Source organism: Scyliorhinus torazame, chromosome 31 (assembly GCF_047496885.1).
Source record: "Scyliorhinus torazame isolate Kashiwa2021f chromosome 31, sScyTor2.1, whole genome shotgun sequence".
Classification (NCBI taxonomy): domain Eukaryota; kingdom Metazoa; phylum Chordata; class Chondrichthyes; order Carcharhiniformes; family Scyliorhinidae; genus Scyliorhinus; species Scyliorhinus torazame.
In genome coordinates, this window is record NC_092737.1 from 34,699,638 (window position 1) to 34,725,810 (window position 26,173).

The window sequence follows — 26,173 nt, forward strand, 5'->3', positions numbered from 1 at the left end:
ACCCATTACTTCAAAGATAACCCCAAAAGACTACAACACTAAATAATCCTTCAAACTGTTCCTTTAAACATCCAAAGGCTTCAAACCTTCAAAAACAGACATGAGGTTACATTCAATATATTTATAGTCTTTGGATTTGCAGACATCAACAGACCAGCTCTGTGTTTTCTTCCTGCATCTCTCAGCAAAACACACCGACACTCCCAGCTGCCTCCTCAAACTGAAACTAAAAACCCAGAACTAACCTCAAAAATGACCGAACTGAGCTCAGCTCCACCCACTCTCTGACATCACTATTTTCTTAAAGGTACATTGCTTAAACATCCATTTCTTAAAGGTACTCTCACATGACACCCCTTTTGTGTTTGCCCAGCCGTCTTTTCTTCTCTTTCCCCCCCCCCCCCCCAATCTCCCGTTTCTCCTGAATTTTCCCAGTGGGCTTTATCAGTGATTCTCTGATATCGACGGGTTCTGGTCTCCCCCACGAGTGAAAGCATCTTCTCCCCGTCGGCCCCATCAGAACCCCCTTCAGAGTTTCCCAAATCTCGCTCGGGCCGCCCCTCTGCCTTCCTTCTTCGAAGAAAAGAGCCATAAGACCATAAGACATAGGAGTGGAAGTAAGGCCATTCGGCCCATCGAGTACACTCCACCATTCAATCATGGCTGATTTCAACTCCATTTACCCGCTCTCTCTCCATAGCCCTTAATTCCTCGAGAAATCAAGAATTTATCAACTTCTGCCTGACACTGAACGTCCCGGCCTCCACCGCCCTCTGTGGCAATGAATTCCACAGGCCCACCACTCTCTGGCTGAAGAAACTTCTCCTCATCTCTGTTCTAAAGTGACTCCCTTTTATTCTAAGGCTGTGCCCCCGGGTCCCAGTCTGCCCTGCTAATGGAAACAGCCCTGTTTAACCTTTCCAGCGTGTGGAATGTATTTGAAAGAAAGTAGAAGTTCGTTGGAAGTGACAGAGCGGACAGGAGAGAGAAAGTATGGACGGACGTGCAGCTAGTTGAGGAAATCCGGGACCACTCGGCATCTGGTATGATGTGTGTTCGAAACTTTGCACTTGCCAGTGACTTGCAGATTGCTGTGGCATTGCTCGCCGTGAGCGAGAGGACTGTTCGAGTGGCTGTCACATTGGTCAAGTGTAGGTGGGGGGGGGGAACGTGTTGGAGAGTGTGCACACTACAAATCAGTACCGAGTTATTGCTCACCCAAGCACTCCAGCTGTTAGCTTTTTATGCAAGTGGCAGTGAGAAGGGAAGAGCAAGTTTCATGTTTGCACACGGTGGCGCAGTGGTTAGCACTGCTGCCTCACGGCGCCGAGGTCCCGGGTTCGATCCCGGACCTGGGTCACTGTCTGTGTGGAGTTTGCACATTCTCCCCGCGTCTGCGTGGGTTTCGCCCCCACAACCCAAAAGATGTGCAGGTTAGGTGGATTGGCCACGCTAAATTGTCCCTTGTGTGGGTGGTGGGGGGGGGGGGGGGGGGGGGGGAATTGGTTACAAAGAACAATACGGCACAGGAACAGGCCTTTCAGCCCTCCAAGCCCGTGCCAACCATGGTACCTGCCTGAACTAAAACCGTCTGCACTTACGCAGTCCGTATCTTTCCATTCCCACCCTATTCATATATTTGTCTAGATGCCCCTTAAATGCCGCTATCGTACCCGCTCCCAGCCAGCGCGTTCCATACATTTACCACCCTCTGTGGAAAGAAACGTGTCTCGCACATCTGTTCTAAACTTTTCCCCACCCACTTTAAACCTATGTCCCCCAGTACTTGACTCTCCTACCCTGGGAAAAAGCCTCTGACTATCCACTCTGTCTAGGCCACTCATAATCTTGTCGACCTCTATCAGGTCGCCCCTCAACCTCCTTCGTTCCAGTGAGAACAAACCGAGTTTATTCAATCACTCCTCATAGCTAATGCCCTCCATACCAGGCAACATTCTGGTAAATCTCTTCTGCACCCTCTCTAAAGCCTCCACATCCTTCTGGCAGCATGGCGACCAGAATTGTAGACTCTAAAGTTTTATGTTTGTACAAGGTCAATGAAATAATGATCAGGGCTGCAAAACGTTTGGAGCCTGCTTAACCTGACTGAAGATTTGTTCATTATTCACGTCAAATATACTGGGAGTCTGATTGCACTCACTCAGCCACTGGGCCTGTCACCCGAGGGTATTCTGCCCATATTATGATATGGATCATCTGTTGCTCGTTGCTGACTGTTTTAATACAGCCAGTTAAGCCTGTTAGCTAGTATGAGACTAGCTGCAAGTTAAAGCAACATCCAGAACAAAATATCTTGACCACTTGGACTGTGCACGGTGTGTTCAAGCTGAAGCCAGCAGTTGGCTTGAGGCTGGACTCTCGCGAGGAGGCGACGGAGCATCGGTATGAAGCTCGTTCTAATCTTCAGTAGCTCCCTGGATCAATTCTAGCCTGTAACTCCATCCTAAGAATACCATCTTCTATACCTACCTCTCCCCAAGATGGATTCCAGTCTATCGCTTAAGGACATGGGCATCGACAGTCTGTATTCCCAATGTTAGTGGGCGGCACGGAAGCACAGTGGTTAGCACTGTTGCTTTGCAGCGCCAGAGACCTGGGTTCGATTCCCGGCTTTGGTCACTGTCTGTGCGGTGTCTGCACGTTTTCCCTGTGTCTGCGTGGGTTTCCTCCGGGTGCTCCGGTTTCAACAAAGAACAAAGAAAAGTACAGCTCAGGAACAGGCCCTTCGGCCCTCCAAGCCTGTGCCGACCATGCTGCCCGACTAAACTACAATCTTCTACACTTCCTGGGTCCGTATCCTACTATTCCCATCCTATTCATGTATTGTCAGATGTCCCTTAAACGTCACTATCGTCCCTGCTTCCACCACCTCCTCCGGCAGCAAGTTCCAGGCACCCACTACCCTCTGTGTAAAGAAACTTGCCTCGTACATCTACTCTAAACCTTGCCCCTCGCATCATAAACCTATGCCCCCTCGTAATTGATCCCCCTACCCTGGGGAAAAGCCTCTGACTATCCACTCTGTCTATGCCCCTCATAATTTTGTAGACCTCTATCAGGTCGCCCCTCAACCTCCGTCGTTCCAGTGAGAACAAACCGAGTTTATTCAACCCCTCCTCATAGCTAATGCCCTCCATACCAGGCAACATTCTGGTAAATCTCTTCTGCACCCTCTCTAAAGCCTCCACATCCTTCTGGTAGTGTGGCGACCAGAATTGAACACTATACTCCAAGTGTGGCCGAACTAAGGTTCTATCCAGCTGCAACATGACTTGCCAATTCTTATACTCAGTGCCCCGGCCAATGAAGGCAAGCATGCCGTATGCCTTCTTGACTACCTTCTCCACCTGTGTTGCCCCTTTCAATGACCTGTGGACCTGTGCACCTAGATCTCTCTGACTTTCAATACTCTTGAGGGTTCTACCATTCACTGTATATTCCCTACCTGCATGAAACCTTCCAAAATGCATTACCTCACATTTGTCCAGATTAAACTCCATCTGCCATCTCTCCGCCCAAGTCTCCAAACAATCAAAATCCTGCTGTATCCTCTGACAGTCCTCATCGCTATCCGCAATTCCACCAACCTTTGTGTCGTCTGCAAACTTACTAATCAGACCAGTTACATTTTCCTCCAAATCATTTATATATACTACAAAGAGCAAAGGTCCCAGCACTGATCCCTGCGGAACACCACTAGTCACAGCCCTCCAATTAGAAAAGCATCCTTCCATTGCTACTCTCTGCCTTCTATGACCTACCCAGTTCTGTATCCACCTTGCCAGCTCACCCCTGATCCCGTGTGACTTCACCTTTTGTACTAGTCTACCATGAGGGACCTTGTCAAAGGCCTTACTGAAGTCCATATAGACAACATCTACTGCCCTACCTGCATCAATCATCTTTGTGACCTCTTCGAAAAACTCTTATCAAGTGTGTGAGACACGACCTCCTCCTCACAAAACCATGCTGCCTCTCACGTCCATTTGCTTCCAAATGGGAGTAGATCATGTCTCGAAGAATTCTCTCCAGTAATTTCCCTACCACTGACGTAAGTCTCATCGGCCCATAGTTCCCTGGATTATCCTTGCTACCCTTCTTAAACAGAGGAACAACATTGGCTATTCTCCAGTCCTCCGGGACATCACCTGAGGATCCAAAGATTTCTGTCAAGGCCTCAGCAATTTCCTCTCTAGCCTCCTTCAGTATTCTGGGGTAGATACCCATCAGGCCCTGGGGACTTATCTACCTTAATATTTTTCAAGACGCCCAACAGCTCGTCTTTTTGGATCTCAATGTAACCCAGGCTATCTACACTCCCTTCTCCAGACCCAACATCTACCAATTCCTTCTCTTTGGTGAATACTGGTGCAAAGTATTCATTTAGTACCTCGCCCATTTCCTCTGGCTCCACGCATAGATTCCCTTGCCTATCCTTCAGTGGGCCAACTCTTTCCCTGGCTACCCTCTTGCTTTTTATGTACGTGTAAAAAGCCTTGGGATTTTCCTTAACCCTATTTGCCAATGACTTTTCGTGACCCCTTCTAGCCCTCCTGACTCCTTGCTTAAGTTCCGTCCTACTTTCATAGAACATAGAACGATACAGCGCAGTACAGGCCCTTCGGCCCACGATGTTGCACCGACATGGGAAGTCAAAAAAACAAAAGCCATCTAACCTACACTATGCCATTATCATCCATATGCTTATCCAATAAACTTTTAAATGCCCTCAATGTTGGCGAGTTCACTACTGTTGCAGGTAGGGCATTCCACGGCCTCACCACTCTTTGCATAAAGAACCTACCTCTGACCTCTGTCCTATATCTATTACCCCTCAGTTTATGGCTATGTCCCCTCGTGCTAGCCATTTCCATCCGCGGGAGAAGGCTCTCACTGTCCACCCTATCTAACCCCCTGATCATTTTGTATGCCTCTATTAAGTCTCCTCTTAACCTTCTTCTCTCTAACGAAAACAACCTCAAGTCCATCAGCCTTTCCTCATAAGATTTTCCCTCCATACCAGGCAACATCCTGGTAAATCTCCTCTGCACCCGCTCCAAAGCCTCCACGTCCTTCCTATAATGCGGTGACCAGAACTGTACGCAATACTCCAAATGCGGCTGTACCAGAGTTTTGTACAGCTGCAACATGACCTCCTGACTCCGGAACTCAATCCCTCCACCAATAAAGGCCAACACTCCATAGGCCTTCTTCACAACCCGATCAACCTGGGTGGCAACTTTCAGGGATCTATGTACATGGACACCGAGATCCCTCTGCTCATCCACACTTCCAAGAATTTTACCATCAGCCAAATATTCTGCATTTCTGTTATTCCTTCCAAAGTGAATCACCTCACACTTCTCTACATTAAACTCCATTTGCCACCTCTCAGCCCAGCTCTGCAGCTTATCTCTGTCCCTCTGTAACCTGCAACATCCTTCCGCACTGTCGACAACACCACCGACTTTAGTGTCGTCTGCAAATTTACTCACCCACCCTTCTGCGCCCTCCTCTAGGTCATTGATAAAAATGACAAACAGCAACGGCCCCAGAACAGATCCTTGTGGTACGCCACTTGTATCTGAACTCCATTCTGAACATTTCCCATCAACCACCACCCTCTGTCTTCTTTCAGCTAGCCAATTTCTGATCCACATCTCTAAATCACCCTCAACCCCCAGCCTCCGTATTTTCTGCAGTAGCCTACCGTGGGGAACCTTATCAAACACTTTACTGAAATCCATATACACCACATCAACTGCTCTACCCTCGTCTACCTGTTCAGTCACCTTCTCAAAGAACTCAATAAGGTTTGTGAGGCATGACCTACCCTTCACAAAGCCATGCTGACTATCCCATATCATATTATTCCCATCTAGATGATTATAAATCTTGTCTCTTATAATCCCCTCCAAGACTTTACCCACAACAGACGTGAGGCTCACCGGTCTATAGTTGCCGGGGTTGTCTCTGCTCCCCTTCTTGAACAAAGGGACCACATTTGCTATCCTCCAGTCCTCTGGCACTATTCCTGTAGCCAACGATGACATAAAAATCAAAGCCAAAGGCTCCGCAATCTCTTCCCTGGCTTCCCAGAGAATCCTAGGATAAATCCCATCAGGCCCCGGGGACTTATCTATTTTCAGCCTGTCCAGAATTGCCAACCCCTCTTCCCTACGTACCTCAATGCCATCTATTCTAATAGCCTGGGTCTCAGCATTCTCCTCCACAACATTATCTTTTTCCTGAGTGAATACTGACGAAAAATATTCATTTAGTATCTTGCCTATCTCTTCAGACTCCACACACAACTTCCCATCCCTGTCCTTGACTGGCCCTACTCTTACCCTAGTCATTCGCTTATTCCTGACATACCTATAGAAAGCTTTTGGGTTTTCCTTGATCCTACCTGCCAAATACTTCTCGTGCCCCCTCCTTGCTCGTCTTAGCTCTCTCTTTAGCTCTTTCCTTATATTCCACACAGGCTTCGTCTGTTCCCAGCCTTTTAGCCCTGACAAATGCCTCCTTTTACTTTTTGACGTGGCCTACAATATCTCTCGTTATCCAAGGTTCCCGAATATTGCCCTATTTATCCTTCTTCCTCACAGGAACATGCCGGTCCTGAATTCCTTTCAACTGACACGTGAAAGCCTCCCACATGTCAGATGTTGATTTACCCTCAAACATCCGCCCCCAATCTAGGTTCTTGAGTTCCTGCCTAATATTGTTATAATTAGCCTTCCCCCAATTTAGCACATTCACCCTAGGACCACTCTTATCCTTGTTCACCAGCACTTTAAAACTTACTGAATTGTGGTCACTGTTACCAAAATGCTCCCCTATTGAAACATCTACCACCTGGCCGGGCTCATTCCCCAATACCAGGTCCAGTACCGCTCCTTCCCTAGTTGGACTGTCTACATATTGTTTTAAGAATTCCTCCTGGATGCTCCTTACAAACTCCGCCCCGTCTAAGCCCCTGGCACTAAGTGAGTCCCAGTCAATATTGGGTAAGTTGAAGTCTCCCAACACCACAACCCTGTTGTTTTTACTCTTTTCCAAAATCTGTCTACCTATCTGCTCCTTTATCTCCTGCTGGCTGTTGGGAGGCCTGTAGTAAACCCCCAACATTGTGACTGCACCCTTCTTATTCCTGATCTCTACCCATATAGCCTCACTGCCCTCTGAGGTGTCCTCCCGCAGTACAGCTGTGATATTCTCCCTAACCAGTAGCGCAACTCTACCTCCCCTTTTACATCCCCCTCTATCCCGCCTGAAACATCTAAACCTTGGAACGTTTAGCTGCCAATCCTGCCCTTCCCTCAACCAGGTCTCTAATGGCAACAACATCATAGTTCCAAGTACTAAGTTCATCTGCCTTACCCGTAATACTTCTTGCATTAAAACATATGCACTTCAGGCTACCAGACCCGCTGTGTTCAGCAACTTCACCCTGTCTGCTCTGCCTCAGAGCCACACTGTCCCTATTCCTAGTTCTCCCTCAATGTTCTCACCTTCTGACCTATTGCTCCCGTGCCCACCCCCCGCCATACTAGCTTAAACCCTCCCGTGTGACACTAGCAAACGTCGCGGCCAGGATATTTATGCCTCTCCAGTTTAGATGCAACCTGTCCTTTTTATACAGGTCACACCTGCCCCGGAAGAGCTAGCCTGCAGGGCGTGGTGCGCTAGCCTGCGGGCGTGGTGTTAGCCTGCGTGCGTGGTGTTAGCCTGCGGGCGTGGTGTTAGCCTGCGTGCGTGGTGTGCTAGCCTGCGTGCGTGGTGTTAGCCTGCGGGCGTGGTGTTAGCCTGCGGGCGTGGTGTTAGCCTGCGGGCGTGGTGTTAGCCTGCGGGCGTGGTGTTAGCCTGCGGGCGTGGTGTTAGCCTGCGGGCGGGGTGCGCTAGCCTGCGGGCGTGGTGCGTTAGCCTGCGGGCGCGGTGTTAGCCTGCGGGCGTGGTGCGCTAGCCTGCGGGCGTGGTGCGCTAGCCTGCGGGCGGGGTGCGCTAGCCTGCGGGCGTGGTGTTAGCCTGCGGGCGTGGTGCGCTAGCCTGCGGGCGTGGTGTTAGCCTGCGGGCGTGGTGCGTTACCCGCGGGCATGGTGCGCTAGCTTGGTTCCCCCCCTGTCTTTCTTCCTTAAAATAAGGCTCAAATAACCAAATTTTCTCAAATAGGTTTATAAATGATTGCTTGTTGTGTGGTATTGAGCTTCGAGCTTTGAGGGAAGTTAGTAGTGGAGAATGGGTCGTGTTGGATTGGATTTGTTTATTGTCACGTGGACCGAGGTACAATAAAAAGTATTTTTCTGCTAGCAGAAAAGATAGGGCAACACAAGGTACACAGTAACTACATAAGCACCGGCATCGGATGAAGCATACAGGGAGTAGTGTTAGTGAGGTCAGTCCATAAGAGGGTCGTTTAGGAGTCTGGTGACAGTGGGGAAGAAGCTGTTTTTGAGTCTGTTCGTGCGTGTTCTCAGACTTCTGTATCTCCTGCCCGATGGAAGAAGTGTCTGCGTGGGTTTCGCCCCCATGAGCCAAAGATATCCAAGGTAGGTGGATTGGCCACGCTAAATTGCCCCTTATTTGGAAAAAGTAAATTGGGTACTCTAAAGTTTTTTTTAAAAAGTAGTGGAGAAAGGGGTGCTTTCCATTTCCGACACCCTGTGTTGGCATCCAACGTTTTCATGATGGAAATCGCACTGGGTTAGATACAGAGTAAAGCTTCCTCTACACTGTCCCCATCAAACACTCACAGGACAGGTACAACACGGGGTTAGATACTGAGTAAAGCTTCCTCTACACTGTCCGCATCAAACACTCCCAGGACAGGTACAGCACTGCATTAGATACAGAGTAAAGCTCCCTCTACACTGTCCCCATCAAACATTCCCAGGACAGGTACAGCACGGGGTTAGATACTGAGTAAAGCTCACTCTACACTGTCCCCATCAAACATTCCCAGGACAGGTACAGCACGGGGCTAGATACAGAGTAAAGCTCCCTCTACACTGACCGCATCAAACACTCCCAGGACAGGTACAGCACGGGGTTAGATACAGAGTAAAGCTCCCTCTACACTGTCCCCATCAAACACTCCCAGGACAGGTACAGCACTGAGTTAGATACAGAGTAAAGCGTCCTCTACACTGTCCCCATCAAACACTCCCAGGACAGGTACAGCACGGTGTTAGATACAGAGTAAAGCTCCCTCTACACTGTCCCCATCAAACACTCCCAGGACAGGTACAGCCAGGGTTAGATACAGAGTAAAGCTCCGTCTACACGGTCCCCATCAAACACTCCCAGGACAGGTACAGCACGGGGTTAGTTACAGAGTAAAGCTCCCTCTACACTGTCCCCATCAAACACTCCCAGGACAGGTACAGCACGGGGTTAGATACAGAGTAAAGCTCCCTCTACACTGTCCCCATCAAACACTCCGAGGACAGGTACAGCACTGAGTTAGATACAGAGTAAAGCTCCCTCTACACTGTCCCCATCAAACACTCCCAGGACAGGTACAGCACGGTGTTAGATACAGAGTAAAGCTCCCTCTACACTGTCCCCATCAAACACTCCCAGGACAGGTACAGCCAGGGTTAGATACAGAGTAAAGCTCCGTCTACACGGTCCCCATCAAACACTCCCAGGACAGGTACAGCACGGGGTTAGATACAGAGTAAAGCTCCCTCTACACTGTCCCCATCAAACACTCGCAGGACAGGTACAGCACGGGGTTAGATACAGAGTAAAGCTCCCTCTACACTGTCCCCATCATACACTCCCAGGACAGGTACAGCACGGGGTTAGATACAGAGTAAAGCTCCCTCTACACTGTCCCCATCAAACACTCCCAGGACAGGTACAGCACGGGGTTAGATACAGAGTAAAGCTCCCTCTACACTGTCCCCATCAAACACTCCGAGGACAGGTACAGCACTGAGTTAGATACAGAGTAAAGCTCCCTCTACACTGTCCCCATCAAACACTCCCAGGACAGGTACAGCACGGGGTTAGATACAGAGTAAAGCTCCCTCTACACTGTCCCCATCAAACACTCCCAGGACAGGTACAGCCAGGGTTAGATACAGAGTAAAGCTCCGTCTACACGGTCCCCATCAAACACTCCCAGGACAGGTACAGCACGAGGTTAGATACAGAGTAAAGCTCCCTCTACACTGTCCCCATCAAACACTCCCAGGACAGGTACAGCACGAGGTTAGATACAGAGTAAAGCTCCCTCTACACTGTCCCCATCAAACACTCCCAGGACAGGTACAGCACGGAGTTAGTTACAGAGTAAAGCTCCCTCTACACTGTCCCCATCAAACACTCCAGGACAGGTACAGCACGGGGTTAGATACAGATTAAAGCTCCCTCTACACTGTCCCCATCAAACACTCACAGCACAGGTACAGCACTGAGTTAGATACAGAGCAAAGCTCCCTCTACACTGTCCCCATCAAACACTCCCAGGACAGGTACAGCACGGGGTTAGATACAGATTAAAGCTCCCTCTACACTGTCCCCATCAAACACTCACAGCACAGGTACAGCACTGAGTTAGATACAGAGTAAAGCTCCCTCTACACTGTCCCCATCAAACACTCACAGCACAGGTACAGCACTGAGTTAGATACAGAGTAAAGCTCCCTCTACACTGTCCCCATCAAACACTCCCAGGACAGGTACAGCACGGGGTTAGTTACAGAGTAAAGCTCCGTCTACACTGTCCCCATCAAACACTCCCAGGACAGGTACAGCACGGGGTTAGTTACAGAGTAAAGCTCCGTCTACACTGTCCCCATCAAACACTCCCAGGACAGGTACAGCACGGGGTTAGATACAGAGTAAAGCTCCCTCCACACTGTCCCCATCAAACACTCCCAGGACAGGTACAGCACGGGGTTAGATACAGAGTAAAGCTCCCTCTACACTGTCCCCATCAAACACTCCCAGGACAGGTACAGCACGGGGTTAGATACAGAGTAAAGCTCCCTCCACACTGTCCCCATCAAACACTCCCAGGACAGATACAGCACGGGGTTAGATACAGAGTAAAGCTCCCTCTACACTGTCCCCATCAAACACTCCCAGGACAGGTACAGCACGGGGTTAGATACAGAGTAAAGCTCCCTCTACACTGTCCCCATCAAACACTCCCAGGACAGGTACAGCACGGGGTTAGATACAGAGTAAAGCTCCCTCCACACTGTCCCCATCAAACACTCCCAGGACAGATACAGCACGGGGTTAGATACAGAGTAAAGCTCTGTCTACACTGTCCCCATCAAACACTCCCAGGACTGGTACAGCACGGGGTTAGATACAGAGTAAAGCACCCTCTACACTGTCCCCATCAAACACTCCCAGGACTGGTACAGCACGGGGTTAGATACAGAGTAAAGCTCCCTCTACACTGTCCCCATTAAACCGTGTCGGGCCATCACTATCCAGTCTTTGACTGCAGAATGGTAATTGCCCAGTTTCTGGCAGCAGATATCTGGCCATCATTGGCTGGGTGTGTTACACACTGAGCATGCTGTCAATCTCAGCTTGTGTGAGGAACTCCTTTCACCTGCACCCTCCCCATTCCTCACCCCATCACCCAAACATTCTTTCAAACACCTGCAGTCTGCTCCTGCCTCATTTCAGTCATTCTGCTCCATGTGCGTGGCACATTCATTCCTTGTCAGGAAGCAAAGGCACATGTATGTCTGCACGGATGTACCGCATTTCCTCGTGGTGCCTCCAGGACAAGACAGCTGTAAAGCCTTTACCTTGTGCATTCGCTCTTTGGCAGTTGGGATTAGAATTCCCGAGTTTGCCCACATCCGAGATGTTATTGTCGGTGCCTCTCTGGCTGTCTGACTTTGCTGACTTTATGGTGCTGTTCAGATGAGTTTCTCTGGGAAACTCTCGACTCGCTGCCACGTTGGTATATCCGCTGTGGGAAAGGCAACGGTTCACCCAGGCCCCATTGGGCTCATTGCTGCGGTTGGAGGTGAGTGGGAGTGGGTCTGGCCCTACACCAGTTTGTGAAAGGTCTCCTGCTTTCCAGCTGCTCTCCAGCATTATTAACCCCGGCAGTGCCAGGTAAAGTCTCCATAGTCCCAGAAGACCGTCGGCTGTTTTGCCCATTGAGTTTACCGGCTGAGGTTATTCGTGAATCCCCCAGTCTTCTCAGCCTTGCCCCTCGCCTGAGGTGTGGTGACCCTCAGGTTAAACCACCAGCAGATAGCTCTCTCTCTCTCGTGCTGTCTCTCTCTCTCTCACGCTCTCTCTCTCTCTCTCACGCTCTCTCTCTCTCGCGCTCTCTCTCTCTCTCTCTCGCGCTCTCTCTCTCTTTAGCGCTCGCTCTCGCGCTCTCTCGCACGCTCTCTCTGTCGCTCGTGCGCTCTCTGTCGCTCGTGCGCTCTCTGTCGCTCGTGCGCTCTCTCTCGCTCGCGCGCGCTCTCTCTCTCTCTCTCGCGCTCTCTCTCTCGCGCTCTCTCTCTCTCTCCAAGGGGAACGCAGGCTATGGTCTCCTGGGTCTAAGGAGACTAGTACCAGGTGGAACTTGTGAAGCACCTGTGGCTACTTGCTGTCTTATCCAACATTGTTAGCTGGTCGCAAGTGTGAGGATCTGCTTTCCCGCTTCTCGCCCCCCACCCCCGAAACCCATCAAATGTCCTGTGTTGCATTTTGATCTGGAGCCTGGCTGTAGCGAGGGTTGATGTGGGGGTGGGGATGCTGGGGAGTACCTGCAGTCCGGGGAAGGAACAATAGCTCAGCACCTTTCGGCAGCCTTGCCGCTTGCGCAGCCAAGTGGACTATTGTCTGTCCAGCTTGACCACGGGAAGTTGGGGAAAGAAGGGTGGCCAGGCTGGAGGTTTCCAGGCCTGTCGCCGTTTGTTCTGGGGGATCTGTGGAGGACCGTGCCCTGTAACCCCTAAACCCTCTAATCTCCCCCAGCCCGCCTGCCCGGCACCTTACCCATTTCGAGCTCCCGCACATTACCATCGTGCTGCACCGTTGGTGGCCGTGCTTTCAGCGGCCTGGCCCCTGAGCTCTGGAATTCCCTCCCTCAATCTTTCTGCCCCTCCATCAGCCCAGCGACAAATCGTCTATCCCCTGACGAGCTGCCCAACTGGGGCGAGGGTGGACACCCGCTGCAATGCACCATCCGCTCAGAACAGTGGGTGTGTTCCAGGTGACTGGCTTCCCCCGGTAGAGAGGGCATGTAGAGAAACAGTTACTCAGCAAGAAGAGTTTCTTTGCTTGTGCGGAGACTGCGCGTTCTCCCGCGTGTCTGCGTGGGTTTCCTCCGGGTGCTCCGGTTTCCTCCAACAGTCCAAAGATTAGGTGGATTAATGGGAATGGGGCGGGGGAGTGGGCCTAGATCGGACTTTCGGAGGGTCGGTTCAAACTGGATGGGCCGAGCGGCCGCCTCGTTGGGCAGTTTGGAGATTCCCACGATTCTGTGGTCTGGTATTCTGGGCGGGTTGCCTGCCTCTCAGTAGATAGACATTTGGAAAAATCATTTTTTAATGCATCTTTCCCCGATTTGTGTTTTTCTCCCCCCTCCCCCCCCCTTTTTTTTTTGTTTGTCTCCCCACAGGAGCGGCTCACCCCCACGCAGCCCCCTCCAGCCGTGAGGGTGGGACGGTCTGGGTCACAGACCTCGCGACGACCGCGGTCAGCCCCGCTCCGCGACCGGCCTGCGGGAGGAGAGCCCGCGCTGGCCCGGACCAAATACGTCAGTATCTCACTACAATCACCCACCTCTTACACCCTGGTAGCTGGCCCTGGTGGCTTTGTCCCCTTGCCTTCATTCCCCGTGCTTCTCTCTGGTCGAGACTTCCTTCCCCGTGTGTGCGCGAGACAGAGTCGCAATGACTTTGATTTCCTTTTTGAATGTTTGGGGTCATTGCATGCTTGCGGATTGAGGCCATTGGGCCCACGATGCTTGTCCTGGCTCTCTGAAAGAGCGATCGGACTGCTCGCACTCTCACTCTCTCTCTCTCTCTCTCTCTTTATTTTCAAGTCTCTCCCACGCTCCCAGATCATTCCAGACTCCCGTCATTCCAGTGCTCTCCCGGCCTGACGTGCATTGGCTCCTGGTCCAGCACCATCTCGATCCCGCAACCCTCGCCCTCCCTAATCCCCTCCAATGCCCCGGGATGTCCACCGTTCTCGCCTCTCGCACACCCTTCTTCAGACTGCTGGCTCGGCTACACAAGCTTTACCGTTTCCTTCCTAAACCCCTCCACCTCCTCTTTCCCCCTTTTTTCCAAAATTGCAACTTTAATTCTCTCTGAGCGAGCTTTGGGGTCGCCTGCCCCAACGTCTCCACCTGACTTCCTGTGCGACTGTGCTGGATCATAGCTCTCGTGAAGCACATCGGGACTTTCGGGTGCTACGTAAACGGAGATCGCTGCTGTTTTCAGAGTTGACTGTCGGCTGTAACGTCTGGTGGGTCGGCTTAACCTGCTCCATTTAAGTTGATGTCAGTAGTGAAGGGTTAAGAATGTGCAACGGCACAATCCCCACTGAGCTTTGTGCCCCCCCCCCCCCCGCCTTCCCCGGCATGTCAGAAACCCACATCTCATTCCTAACCACCCCAGAATACGTGGGAATTGAGAGGCCCTGGAGTAATTGGCTGCACTCTGCTCAAGGGCTCTGCTGGGGTGGGCAGGGGTGCTGTGTGGGTGGGGGAGTGGTTTCTCCTTGTTGGTGCGGTGCCCTGTTTGTGGGGGCGGTGGGAGTGTAGATAGCGGGTGGGTGGGTGTGGGGTGGGGAGATGGTTGGCAGGATGCGTGTTGGCAGGGGGTGGATGTGTTATTTAAACATGCCTGTATTTGATTGCTTGCGGGTGCCTTTTGTGTCGATCTGATTGAAGCACGGGGCCTGGTTCAGTTTTGACCTGCTTTGCCAATGCCCGGTGGTCAGGCCGATGCCCACACTCCGTAAAGAATCAGTCACTCAGTCCCACAGGGCAGTAATGTCCAGACACAGCTGACTCTAGGCATTGAGAGTCGGTGCTGTGAGGGAGGAAGAGGCAAGGGCCGGTGTGCGGGAAGGGCCTTTAATACTCATCAAACAAAAGGCCAGAGCTCCGACGCCCCTCATAGCTGCAAACGTGGTGGACAGGGTTGGATCTGCTTCAAGCCGTTGATAAAGCACCCAAGGAGAGGGAAGAGAGAGGCCGGGAGGGGGTAGATACCGAGAGGAGGAGGCAGCAAGGAGATAAAAGAGAGAGACCGAGGCCAGGAGGAGGTAGAAACCGAGAGGAGGAGGCAGCAAGGAGAGAGAGAGACCGAGAGGAGGAGGCAGTAAGGAGAGAGAGAGAGACCGAGAGGAGGAGGCAGTAAGGAGAGAGAGAGACCGAGAGGAGGAGGCAGTAAGGAGAGAGAGACCGAGAGGAGGAGGCAGTAAGGAGAGAGAGAGACCGAGAGGAGGAGGCAGTAAGGAGAGAGATACCAGAGAGGAGGAGGCAGTAAGGAGAGAGAGAGACCGAGAGGAGGTAGAAACCGAGAGGAGGAGGCAGTAAGGAGAGAGAGACTGAGAGGAGGAGGCAGTAAGGAGAGAGAGAGACTGAGAGGAGGAGGCAGTAAGGAGAGGGAGAGACCGAGAGGAGGAGGCAATAAGGAGAGAGAGACCGAGAGGAGGAGGCAGTAAGGAGAGGGAGACCGAGAGGAGGAGGCAGTAAGGAGAGAGAGACCGAGAGGAGGAGGCAGTAAGGAGAGAGAGACTGAGAGGAGGAGGCAGTAAGGAGAGGAAAGAGAGAGACCGAGAGGAGGAGGCAGAAAGGAGAGAGAGACCGAGAGGAGGAGGCAGTAAGGAGAGAGAGAGACCGAGAGGAGGAGGCAGTAAGGAGAGAGAGAGACCGAGAGGAGGAGGCAGTAAGGAGAGGGAGACCGAGAGGAGGAGGCAGTAAGGAGAGGGAGAGACCGAGAGGAGGAGGCAGTAAGGAGAGGGAGAGACCGAGAGGAGGAGGCAGTAAGGAGAGGGAGAGACCGAGAGGAGGAGGCAGTAAGGAGAGGGAGACCGAGAGGAGGAGGCAGTAAGGAGAGGGAGAGACCGAGAGGAGGAGGCAGTAAGGAGAGAGAGAGACTGAGAGGAGGAGGCAGTAAGGAGAGGGAGAGACCGAGAGGAGGAGGCAGTAAGGAGAGGGAGAGACCGAGAGGAGGAGGCAGTAAGGAGAGGGAGAGACCGAGAGGAGGAGGCAGTCGGGAGAGAGAGAGACCGAGAGGAGGAGGCAGTAAGGAGAGAGAGAGAGACCGAGAGGAGGAGGCAGTAAGGAGAGAGAGAGACCGAGAGGAGGAGGCAGTAAGGAGAGGGAGACCGAGAGGAGGAGGCAGTAAGGAGAGGAAAGAGAGACCGAGAGGAGGTAGAAACCGAGAGGAGGAGGCAGTAAGGAGAGAGAGAGACCGAGAGGAGGAGGCAGTAAGGAGAGAGAGAGACCGAGAGGAGGAGGCAGTAAGGAGAGAGAGAGAGACCGAGAGGAGGAGGCAGTAAGGAGAGAGAGAGACCGAGAGGAGGAGGCAGTAAGGAGAGGGAAGAGGGAGACCGAGAGGAGGAGGCAGTAAGGAGAGGGAGACCGAGAGGAGGAGGCAGTAAGGAGAGAGAGAGACCGAGAGGAGGAGGCAGTAAGGAGAGAGAGAGACCGAGAGGAGGAGGCAGTAAGGAGAGGGAGAGACCGAGAGGAGGTAGAAACCGAGAGGAGGAGGCAGTAAGGAGAGAGAGAGACCGAGAGGAGGAGGCAGTAAGGAGAGAGAGAGACCGAGAGGAGGAGGCAGTAAGGAGAGAGAGAGAGACCGAGAGGAGGAGGCAGTAAGGAGAGAGAGAGACCGAGAGGAGGAGGCAGTAAGGAGAGGGAGACCGAGAGGAGGAGGCAGTAAGGAGAGGGAAGAGAGAGACCGAGAGGAGGAGGCAGTAAGGAGAGGGAAGAGGGAGACCGAGAGGAGGAGGCAGTAAGGAGAGGGAGACCGAGAGGAGGAGGCAGTAAGGAGAGGGAGAGACCGAGAGGAGGAGGCAGTCGGGAGAGAGAGAGACCGAGAGGAGGAGGCAGTAAGGAGAGAGAGAGACCGAGAGGAGGAGGCAGTAAGGAGAGGGAGAGACCGAGAGGAGGAGGCAGTAAGGAGGTAGAAACCGAGAGGAGGAGGCAGTAAGGAGAGAGAGAGACCGAGAGGAGGAGGCAGTAAGGAGAGAGAGAGACCGAGAGGAGGAGGCAGTCGGGAGAGAGAGAGACCGAGAGGAGGAGGCAGTCGGGAGAGAGAGACTGAGAGGAGGTAGAAACCGAGAGGAGGAGGCAGTAAGGAGAGAGAGAGACCGAGAGGAGGAGGCAGTAAGGAGAGGGAGAGACCGAGAGGAGGAGGCAGTAAGGAGAGGGAGAGACCGAGAGGAGGAGGCAGTAAGGAGAGAGAGAGAGACCGAGAGGAGGAGGCAGTAAGGAGAGGGAGAGACCGAGAGGAGGAGGCAGTAAGGAGAGAGAGAGACCGAGAGGAGGAGGCAGTAAGGAGAGAGAGACCGAGAGGAGGAGGCAGTAAGGAGAGGGAGAGACCGAGAGGAGGAGGCAGTAAGGAGAGGGAGAGACCGAGAGGAGGAGGCAGTAAGGAGAGGGAGAGACCGAGAGGAGGAGGCAGTCGGGAGAGAGAGAGACCGAGAGGAGGAGGCAGTAAGGAGAGAGAGAGACCGAGAGGAGGAGGCAGTAAGGAGAGGGAGAGACCGAGAGGAGGAGGCAGTCGGGAGAGAGAGAGACTGAGAGGAGGTAGAAACCGAGAGGAGGAGGCAGTAAGGAGAGGGAGAGACCGAGAGGAGGAGGCAGTAAGGAGAGAGAGAGACCGAGAGGAGGAGGCAGTAAGGAGAGAGAGAGACCGAGAGGAGGTAGAAACCGAGAGGAGGAGGCAGTAAGGAGAGAGAGAGACCGAGAGGAGGAGGCAGTAAGGAGAGAGAGAGACCGAGAGGAGGTAGAAACCGAGAGGAGGAGGCAGTAAGGAGAGAGAGAGACCGAGAGGAGGAGGCAGTAAGGAGAGGGAGAGACCGAGAGGAGGAGGCAGTAAGGAGAGAGAGAGACCGAGAGGAGGAGGCAGTAAGGAGAGGGAGAGACCGAGAGGAGGAGGCAGTAAGGAGAGAGAGAGACCGAGAGGAGGAGGCAGTAAGGAGAGGGAGAGACCGAGAGGAGGAGGCAGTAAGGAGAGAGAGAGACCGAGAGGAGGAGGCAGTAAGGAGAGGGAGAGACCGAGAGGAGGAGGCAGTAAGGAGAGAGAGAGAGACCGAGAGGAGGAGGCAGTAAGGAGAGGGAGAGACCGAGAGGAGGAGGCAGTCGGGAGAGAGAGACCGAGAGGAGGAGGCAGTCGGGAGAGGGAGACCGAGAGGAGGAGGCAGTAAGGAGAGAGAGAGACCGAGAGGAGGAGGCAGTAAGGAGAGAGAGACTGAGAGGAGGAGGCAGTAAGGAGAGAGAGAGACCGAGAGGAGGAGGCAGTCGGGAGAGAGAGACTGAGAGGAGGAGGCAGTCGGGAGAGAGAGAGACCGAGAGGAGGAGGCAGTAAGGAGAGAGAGAGACCGAGAGGAGGAGGCAGTAAGGAGAGAGAGAGACCGAGAGGAGGAGGCAGTAAGGAGAGAGAGAGACCGAGAGGAGGATGCAGTAAGGAGAGGGAGAGACCGAGAGGAGGAGGCAGTAAGGAGAGAGAGAGACCGAGAGGAGGAGGCAGTAAGGAGAGGGAGAGACCGAGAGGAGGAGGCAGTAAGGAGAGAGAGAGACCGAGAGGAGGAGGCAGTAAGGAGAGGGAGAGACCGAGAGGAGGAGGCAGTAAGGAGAGGGAGAGACCGAGAGGAGGAGGCAGTAAGGAGAGGGAGAGACCGAGAGGAGGAGGCAGTCGGGAGAGAGAGAGACCGAGAGGAGGAGGCAGTAAGGAGAGAGAGAGACCGAGAGGAGGAGGCAGTAAGGAGAGGGAGAGACCGAGAGGAGGAGGCAGTAAGGAGAGGGAGAGACCGAGAGGAGGAGGCAGTAAGGAGAGGGAGAGACCGAGAGGAGGAGGCAGTAAGGAGAGAGAGAGACCGAGAGGAGGAGGCAGTAAGGAGAGGGAGAGACCGAGAGGAGGAGGCAGTAAGGAGAGGGAGAGACCGAGAGGAGGAGGCAGTAAGGAGAGAGAGAGACCGAGAGGAGGAGGCAGTAAGGAGAGAGAGAGACCGAGAGGAGGAGGCAGTAAGGAGAGAGAGAGACCGAGAGGAGGAGGCAGTAAGGAGAGGGAGAGACCGAGAGGAGGAGGCAGTAAGGAGAGAGAGAGACCGAGAGGAGGAGGCAGTAAGGAGAGGGAGAGACCGAGAGGAGGAGGCAGTAAGGAGAGAGAGAGACCGAGAGGAGGAGGCAGTAAGGAGAGAGAGAGACCGAGAGGAGGAGGCAGTAAGGAGAGAGAGAGACCGAGAGGAGGAGGCAGTAAGGAGAGAGAGAGACCGAGAGGAGGAGGCAGTAAGGAGAGGGAGAGACCGAGAGGAGGAGGCAGTAAGGAGAGAGAGAGACCGAGAGGAGGAGGCAGTAAGGAGAGGGAGAGACCGAGAGGAGGAGGCAGTAAGGAGAGGGAGAGACCGAGAGGAGGAGGCAGTCGGGAGAGAGAGAGACCGAGAGGAGGAGGCAGTAAGGAGAGAGAGAGACTGAGAGGAGGTAGAAACCGAGAGGAGGAGGCAGTAAGGAGAGGGAGAGACCGAGAGGAGGAGGCAGTAAGGAGAGGGAGAGACCGAGAGGAGGAGGCAGTAAGGAGAGAGAGAGACCGAGAGGAGGAGGCAGTAAGGAGAGGGAGAGACCGAGAGGAGGAGGCAGTAAGGAGAGGGAGAGACCGAGAGGAGGAGGCAGTAAGGAGAGAGAGAGACCGAGAGGAGGTAGAAACCGAGAGGAGGAGGCAGTAAGGAGAGAGAGACCGAGAGGAGGAGGCAGTAAGGAGAGGGAGAGACCGAGAGGAGGAGGCAGTAAGGAGAGGGAGAGACCGAGAGGAGGAGGCAGTAAGGAGAGGGAGAGACCGAGAGGAGGAGGCAGTAAGGAGAGAGAGAGACCGAGAGGAGGAGGCAGTAAGGAGAGGGAGAGACCGAGAGGAGGAGGCAGTAAGGAGAGAGAGAGACCGAGAGGAGGAGGCAGTAAGGAGAGGGAGAGACCGAGAGGAGGAGGCAGTAAGGAGAGGGAGAGACCGAGAGGAGGAGGCAGTAAGGAGAGGGAGAGACCGAGAGGAGGAGGCAGTAAGGAGAGAGAGAGACCGAGAGGAGGTAGAAACCGAGAGGAGGAGGCAGTAAGGAGAGAGAGACCGAGAGGAGGAGGCAGTAAGGAGAGGGAGAGACCGAGAGGAGGAGGCAGTAAGGAGAGGGAGAGACCGAGAGGAGGAGGCAGTAAGGAGAGGGAGAGACCGAGAGGAGGAGGCAGTAAGGAGAGGGAGAGACCGAGAGGAGGAGGCAGTAAGGAGAGGGAGAGACCGAGAGGAGGAGGCAGTCGGGAGAGAGAGAGACCGAGAGGAGGAGGCAGTAAGGAGAGAGAGAGACTGAGAGGAGGTAGAAACCGAGAGGAGGAGGCAGTAAGGAGAGGGAGAGACCGAGAGGAGGAGGCAGTAAGGAGAGGGAGAGACCGAGAGGAGGAGGCAGTAAGGAGAGAGAGAGACCGAGAGGAGGAGGCAGTAAGGAGAGAGAGACCGAGAGGAGGAGGCAGTAAGGAGAGAGAGACCGAGAGGAGGTAGAAACCGAGAGGAGGAGGCAGTAAGGAGAGAGAGAGACCGAGAGGAGGAGGCAGTAAGGAGAGGGAGACCGAGAGGAGGTAGAAACCGAGAGGAGGAGGCAGTAAGGAGAGAGAGAGAGACCGAGAGGAGGAGGCAGTAAGGAGAGAGAGAGACCGAGAGGAGGAGGCAGTAAGGAGAGGGAGACCGAGAGGAGGTAGAAACCGAGAGGAGGAGGCAGTAAGGAGAGAGAGAGACCGAGAGGAGGAGGCAGTAAGGAGAGAGAGACCGAGAGGAGGAGGCAGTAAGGAGAGAGAGAGACCGAGAGGAGGAGGCAGTAAGGAGAGAGAGAGACCGAGAGGAGGAGGCAGTAAGGAGAGGGAGAGACCGAGAGGAGGAGGCAGTAAGGAGAGAGAGAGACCGAGAGGAGGAGGCAGTAAGGAGAGAGAGAGACCGAGAGGAGGAGGCAGTAAGGAGAGGGAGAGACCGAGAGGAGGAGGCAGTAAGGAGAGAGAGAGACCGAGAGGAGGAGGCAGTAAGGAGAGGGAGAGACCGAGAGGAGGAGGCAGTAAGGAGAGGGAGAGACCGAGAGGAGGAGGCAGTAAGGAGAGAGAGAGACCGAGAGGAGGAGGCAGTAAGGAGAGGGAGAGACCGAGAGGAGGAGGCAGTAAGGAGAGGGAGAGACCGAGAGGAGGAGGCAGTCGGGAGAGAGAGACCGAGAGGAGGAGGCAGTCGGGAGAGGGAGACCGAGAGGAGGAGGCAGTAAGGAGAGAGAGAGACCGAGAGGAGGAGGCAGTAAGGAGAGAGAGAGACTGAGAGGAGGAGGCAGTAAGGAGAGGGAGAGACCGAGAGGAGGAGGCAGTAAGGAGAGGGAGAGACCGAGAGGAGGAGGCAGTAAGGAGAGAGAGAGACTGAGAGGAGGAGGCAGTCGGGAGAGGGAGACCGAGAGGAGGAGGCAGTAAGGAGAGAGAGAGACCGAGAGGAGGAGGCAGTAAGGAGAGAGAGACTGAGAGGAGGAGGCAGTAAGGAGAGAGAGAGACCGAGAGGAGGAGGCAGTCGGGAGAGAGAGACTGAGAGGAGGAGGCAGTCGGGAGAGAGAGAGACCGAGAGGAGGAGGCAGTAAGGAGAGAGAGAGACCGAGAGGAGGAGGCAGTAAGGAGAGAGAGAGACCGAGAGGAGGAGGCAGTAAGGAGAGAGAGAGACCGAGAGGAGGATGCAGTAAGGAGAGGGAGAGACCGAGAGGAGGAGGCAGTAAGGAGAGGGAGAGACCGAGAGGAGGAGGCAGTAAGGAGAGAGAGAGACCGAGAGGAGGATGCAGTAAGGAGAGGGAGAGACCGAGAGGAGGAGGCAGTAAGGAGAGGGAGAGACCGAGAGGAGGAGGCAGTAAGGAGAGAGAGAGACCGAGAGGAGGAGGCAGTAAGGAGAGAGAGAGACCGAGAGGAGGAGGCAGTAAGGAGAGAGAGACCGAGAGGAGGAGGCAGTAAGGAGAGAGAGAGACCGAGAGGAGGAGGCAGTAAGGAGAGGGAGAGACCGAGAGGAGGAGGCAGTAAGGAGAGAGAGAGACCGAGAGGAGGAGGCAGTAAGGAGAGGGAGAGACCGAGAGGAGGAGGCAGTAAGGAGAGAGAGAGACCGAGAGGAGGAGGCAGTAAGGAGAGAGAGAGACCGAGAGGAGGAGGCAGTAAGGAGAGGGAGAGACCGAGAGGAGGAGGCAGTAAGGAGAGAGAGAGACCGAGAGGAGGAGGCAGTAAGGAGAGGGAGAGACCGAGAGGAGGAGGCAGTAAGGAGAGAGAGAGACCGAGAGGAGGAGGCAGTCGGGAGAGGGAGAGACCGAGAGGAGGAGGCAGTAAGGAGAGAGAGAGACCGAGAGGAGGAGGCAGTAAGGAGAGGGAGAGACCGAGAGGAGGAGGCAGTAAGGAGAGGGAGAGACCGAGAGGAGGAGGCAGTAAGGAGAGGGAGAGACCGAGAGGAGGAGGCAGTCGGGAGAGGGAGAGACCGAGAGGAGGAGGCAGTCGGGAGAGAGAGAGACCGAGAGGAGGAGGCAGTAAGGAGAGAGAGAGACTGAGAGGAGGAGGCAGTAAGGAGAGAGAGAGACTGAGAGGAGGAGGCAGTAAGGAGAGAGAGAGACCGAGAGGAGGAGGCAGTAAGGAGAGGGAGAGACCGAGAGGAGGAGGCAGTAAGGAGAGGGAGAGACCGAGAGGAGGAGGCAGTCGGGAGAGGGAGAGACCGAGAGGAGGAGGCAGTCGGGAGAGAGAGAGACCGAGAGGAGGAGGCAGTAAGGAGAGAGAGAGACTGAGAGGAGGTAGAAACCGAGAGGAGGAGGCAGTAAGGAGAGGGAGAGACCGAGAGGAGGAGGCAGTAAGGAGAGGGAGAGACCGAGAGGAGGAGGCAGTAAGGAGAGAGAGACCGAGAGGAGGAGGCAGTAAGGAGAGGGAGAGACCGAGAGGAGGAGGCAGTAAGGAGAGAGAGACCGAGAGGAGGATGCAGTAAGGAGAGGGAGAGACCGAGAGGAGGAGGCAGTAAGGAGAGGGAGAGACCGAGAGGAGGAGGCAGTAAGGAGAGGGAGAGACCGAGAGGAGGAGGCAGTAAGGAGAGGGAGACCGAGAGGAGGATGCAGTAAGGAGAGAGAGACCGAGAGGAGGAGGCAGTAAGGAGAGAGAGAGACCGAGAGGAGGAGGCAGTAAGGAGAGGGAGAGACCGAGAGGAGGAGGCAGTAAGGAGAGAGAGAGACTGAGAGGAGGAGGCAGTAAGGAGAGAGAGACCGAGAGGAGGAGGCAGTAAGGAGAGAGAGAGAGACCGAGAGGAGGAGGCAGTAAGGAGAGAGAGAGACCGAGAGGAGGAGGCAGTAAGGAGAGGGAGACCGAGAGGAGGTAGAAACCGAGAGGAGGAGGCAGTAAGGAGAGAGAGAGACCGAGAGGAGGAGGCAGTAAGGAGAGAGAGAGACCGAGAGGAGGAGGCAGTAAGGAGAGAGAGAGACCGAGAGGAGGAGGCAGTAAGGAGAGGGAGAGACCGAGAGGAGGAGGCAGTCGGGAGAGAGAGAGACCGAGAGGAGGAGGCAGTAAGGAGAGAGAGAGACCGAGAGGAGGAGGCAGTAAGGAGAGAGAGAGACCGAGAGGAGGAGGCAGTAAGGAGAGGGAGAGACCGAGAGGAGGAGGCAGTAAGGAGAGGGAGACCGAGAGGAGGAGGCAGTAAGGAGAGGGAGAGACCGAGAGGAGGAGGCAGTAAGGAGAGAGAGAGACCGAGAGGAGGAGGCAGTAAGGAGAGAGAGAGACCGAGAGGAGGAGGCAGTAAGGAGAGGGAGAGACCGAGAGGAGGAGGCAGTAAGGAGAGAGAGAGACCGAGAGGAGGAGGCAGTAAGGAGAGGGAGACCGAGAGGAGGAGGCAGTAAGGAGAGGGAGAGACCGAGAGGAGGAGGCAGTAAGGAGAGGGAGAGACCGAGAGGAGGAGGCAGTCGGGAGAGAGAGAGACCGAGAGGAGGAGGCAGTAAGGAGAGAGAGAGACCGAGAGGAGGAGGCAGTAAGGAGAGGGAGAGACCGAGAGGAGGAGGCAGTCGGGAGAGAGAGAGACCGAGAGGAGGAGGCAGTAAGGAGAGGGAGACCGAGAGGAGGAGGCAGTAAGGAGAGAGAGACCGAGAGGAGGAGGCAGTCGGGAGAGAGAGAGACCGAGAGGAGGAGGCAGTCCGGAGAGAGAGAGACCGAGAGGAGGAGGCAGTCGGGAGAGAGAGAGACCGAGAGGAGGAGGCAGTAAGGAGAGAGAGAGACCGAGAGGAGGAGGCAGTAAGGAGAGGGAGAGACCGAGAGGAGGAGGCAGTCGGGAGAGAGAGAGACCGAGAGGAGGAGGCAGTAAGGAGAGGGAGACCGAGAGGAGGAGGCAGTAAGGAGAGAGAGAGACCGAGAGGAGGAGGCAGTAAGGAGAGGGAGAGACCGAGAGGAGGAGGCAGTAAGGAGAGAGAGAGACCGAGAGGAGGAGGCAGTAAGGAGAGGGAGAGACCGAGAGGAGGAGGCAGTCGGGAGAGAGAGAGACCGAGAGGAGGAGGCAGTCGGGAGAGAGAGAGACCGAGAGGAGGAGGCAGTCGGGAGAGAGAGAGACCGAGAGGAGGAGGCAGTAAGGAGAGAGAGACCGAGAGGAGGAGGCAGTAAGGAGAGGGAGAGACCGAGAGGAGGAGGCAGTAAGGAGAGGGAGAGACCGAGAGGAGGAGGCAGTAAGGAGAGGGAGAGACCGAGAGGAGGAGGCAGTAAGGAGAGAGGGAGAGACCGAGAGGAGGAGGCAGTAAGGAGAGAGAGAGACTGAGAGGAGGAGGCAGTAAGGAGAGAGAGACCGAGAGGAGGAGGCAGTAAGGAGAGAGGGAGAGACCGAGAGGAGGAGGCAGTAAGGAGAGGGAGACCGAGAGGAGGAGGCAGTAAGGAGAGGGAGAGACCGAGAGGAGGAGGCAGTAAGGAGAGAGAGAGACCGAGAGGAGGAGGCAGTAAGGAGAGGGAGAGACCGAGAGGAGGAGGCAGTAAGGAGAGGGAGAGACCGAGAGGAGGAGGCAGTAAGGAGAGGGAGAGACCGAGAGGAGGAGGCAGTAAGGAGAGGGAGACCGAGAGGAGGAGGCAGTAAGGAGAGAGAGACCGAGAGGAGGAGGCAGTAAGGAGAGGGAAGAGAGAGACCGAGAGGAGGAGGCAGTAAGGAGAGAGAGACCGAGAGGAGGAGGCAGTAAGGAGAGAGAGAGACCGAGAGGAGGAGGCAGTAAGGAGAGGGAGAGACCGAGAGGAGGAGGCAGTAAGGAGAGGGAGAGACCGAGAGGAGGAGGCAGTAAGGAGAGGGAGAGACCGAGAGGAGGAGGCAGTAAGGAGAGAGAGAGACCGAGAGGAGGAGGCAGTAAGGAGAGGGAGAGACCGAGAGGAGGAGGCAGTATCCCTGTGGATTCAGGAAACGTTGTGCACAGCGCCAGCCCTCCGTGAGCAACACTGGAGCCAGGGGGCTGCTGTCAGAGCAGTGAAACGTGGGGTGGTCCTGCCGACATTGCTGAACCCACCATCCCCAACCGGAGGCACGTTTGTGATTGAAATCCCCTCGAGTCCCCAAAATGACCCAGTACCTGTACGGGACAGTGCACCGCGACACGCGCAATAGCAGTCTCCGGAAAACTGGAATGTCGTCTGCCTCTGGCAAGGCAGGAGGAGAATCTTCTTTCGCTGCCACTACTTTTCAAACTCCAGCTCTGCACCCAATTGACCTCTCTGGATTTCTCTGCCTTTCTTTCCAGGTGTTGCCGCCCTGGGGTCTTGGCCGTCTTCCTTGGGTTTCTCAATGTACAAAATAAGATGACTGATCACTCTCTTTGTTAGGTTAAATAATTTAACCCTTTTTATCACCCTACCAGGTCGCAACAGAAGAGCGAGCTATGTCTGCTTTCTTCCTCCATGATTTGAGCATCTAATCCTGTCTCGCTCGCTCGCTCTGTCTCTCTCGCTCGCTCTGTCTCTCTCGCTCGC

The 26,173-nt window shown here is 54.4% G+C and overlaps 1 protein-coding gene across 1 annotated transcript in view; it reads left to right on the forward strand.

Moving 5' to 3' along the window:
• LOC140404604 (chromodomain-helicase-DNA-binding protein 3-like) overlaps positions 1 to 26,173 on the forward strand; it is a 209,473-nt gene that overhangs the window by 17,920 nt on the left and 165,380 nt on the right. Inside the window, exon 2 of the mRNA XM_072493205.1 lies at positions 13,625 to 13,762. Coding sequence (XP_072349306.1) covers positions 13,625 to 13,762 — 138 coding nt within the window. The remainder of the gene's footprint in view (positions 1 to 13,624; positions 13,763 to 26,173) is intronic.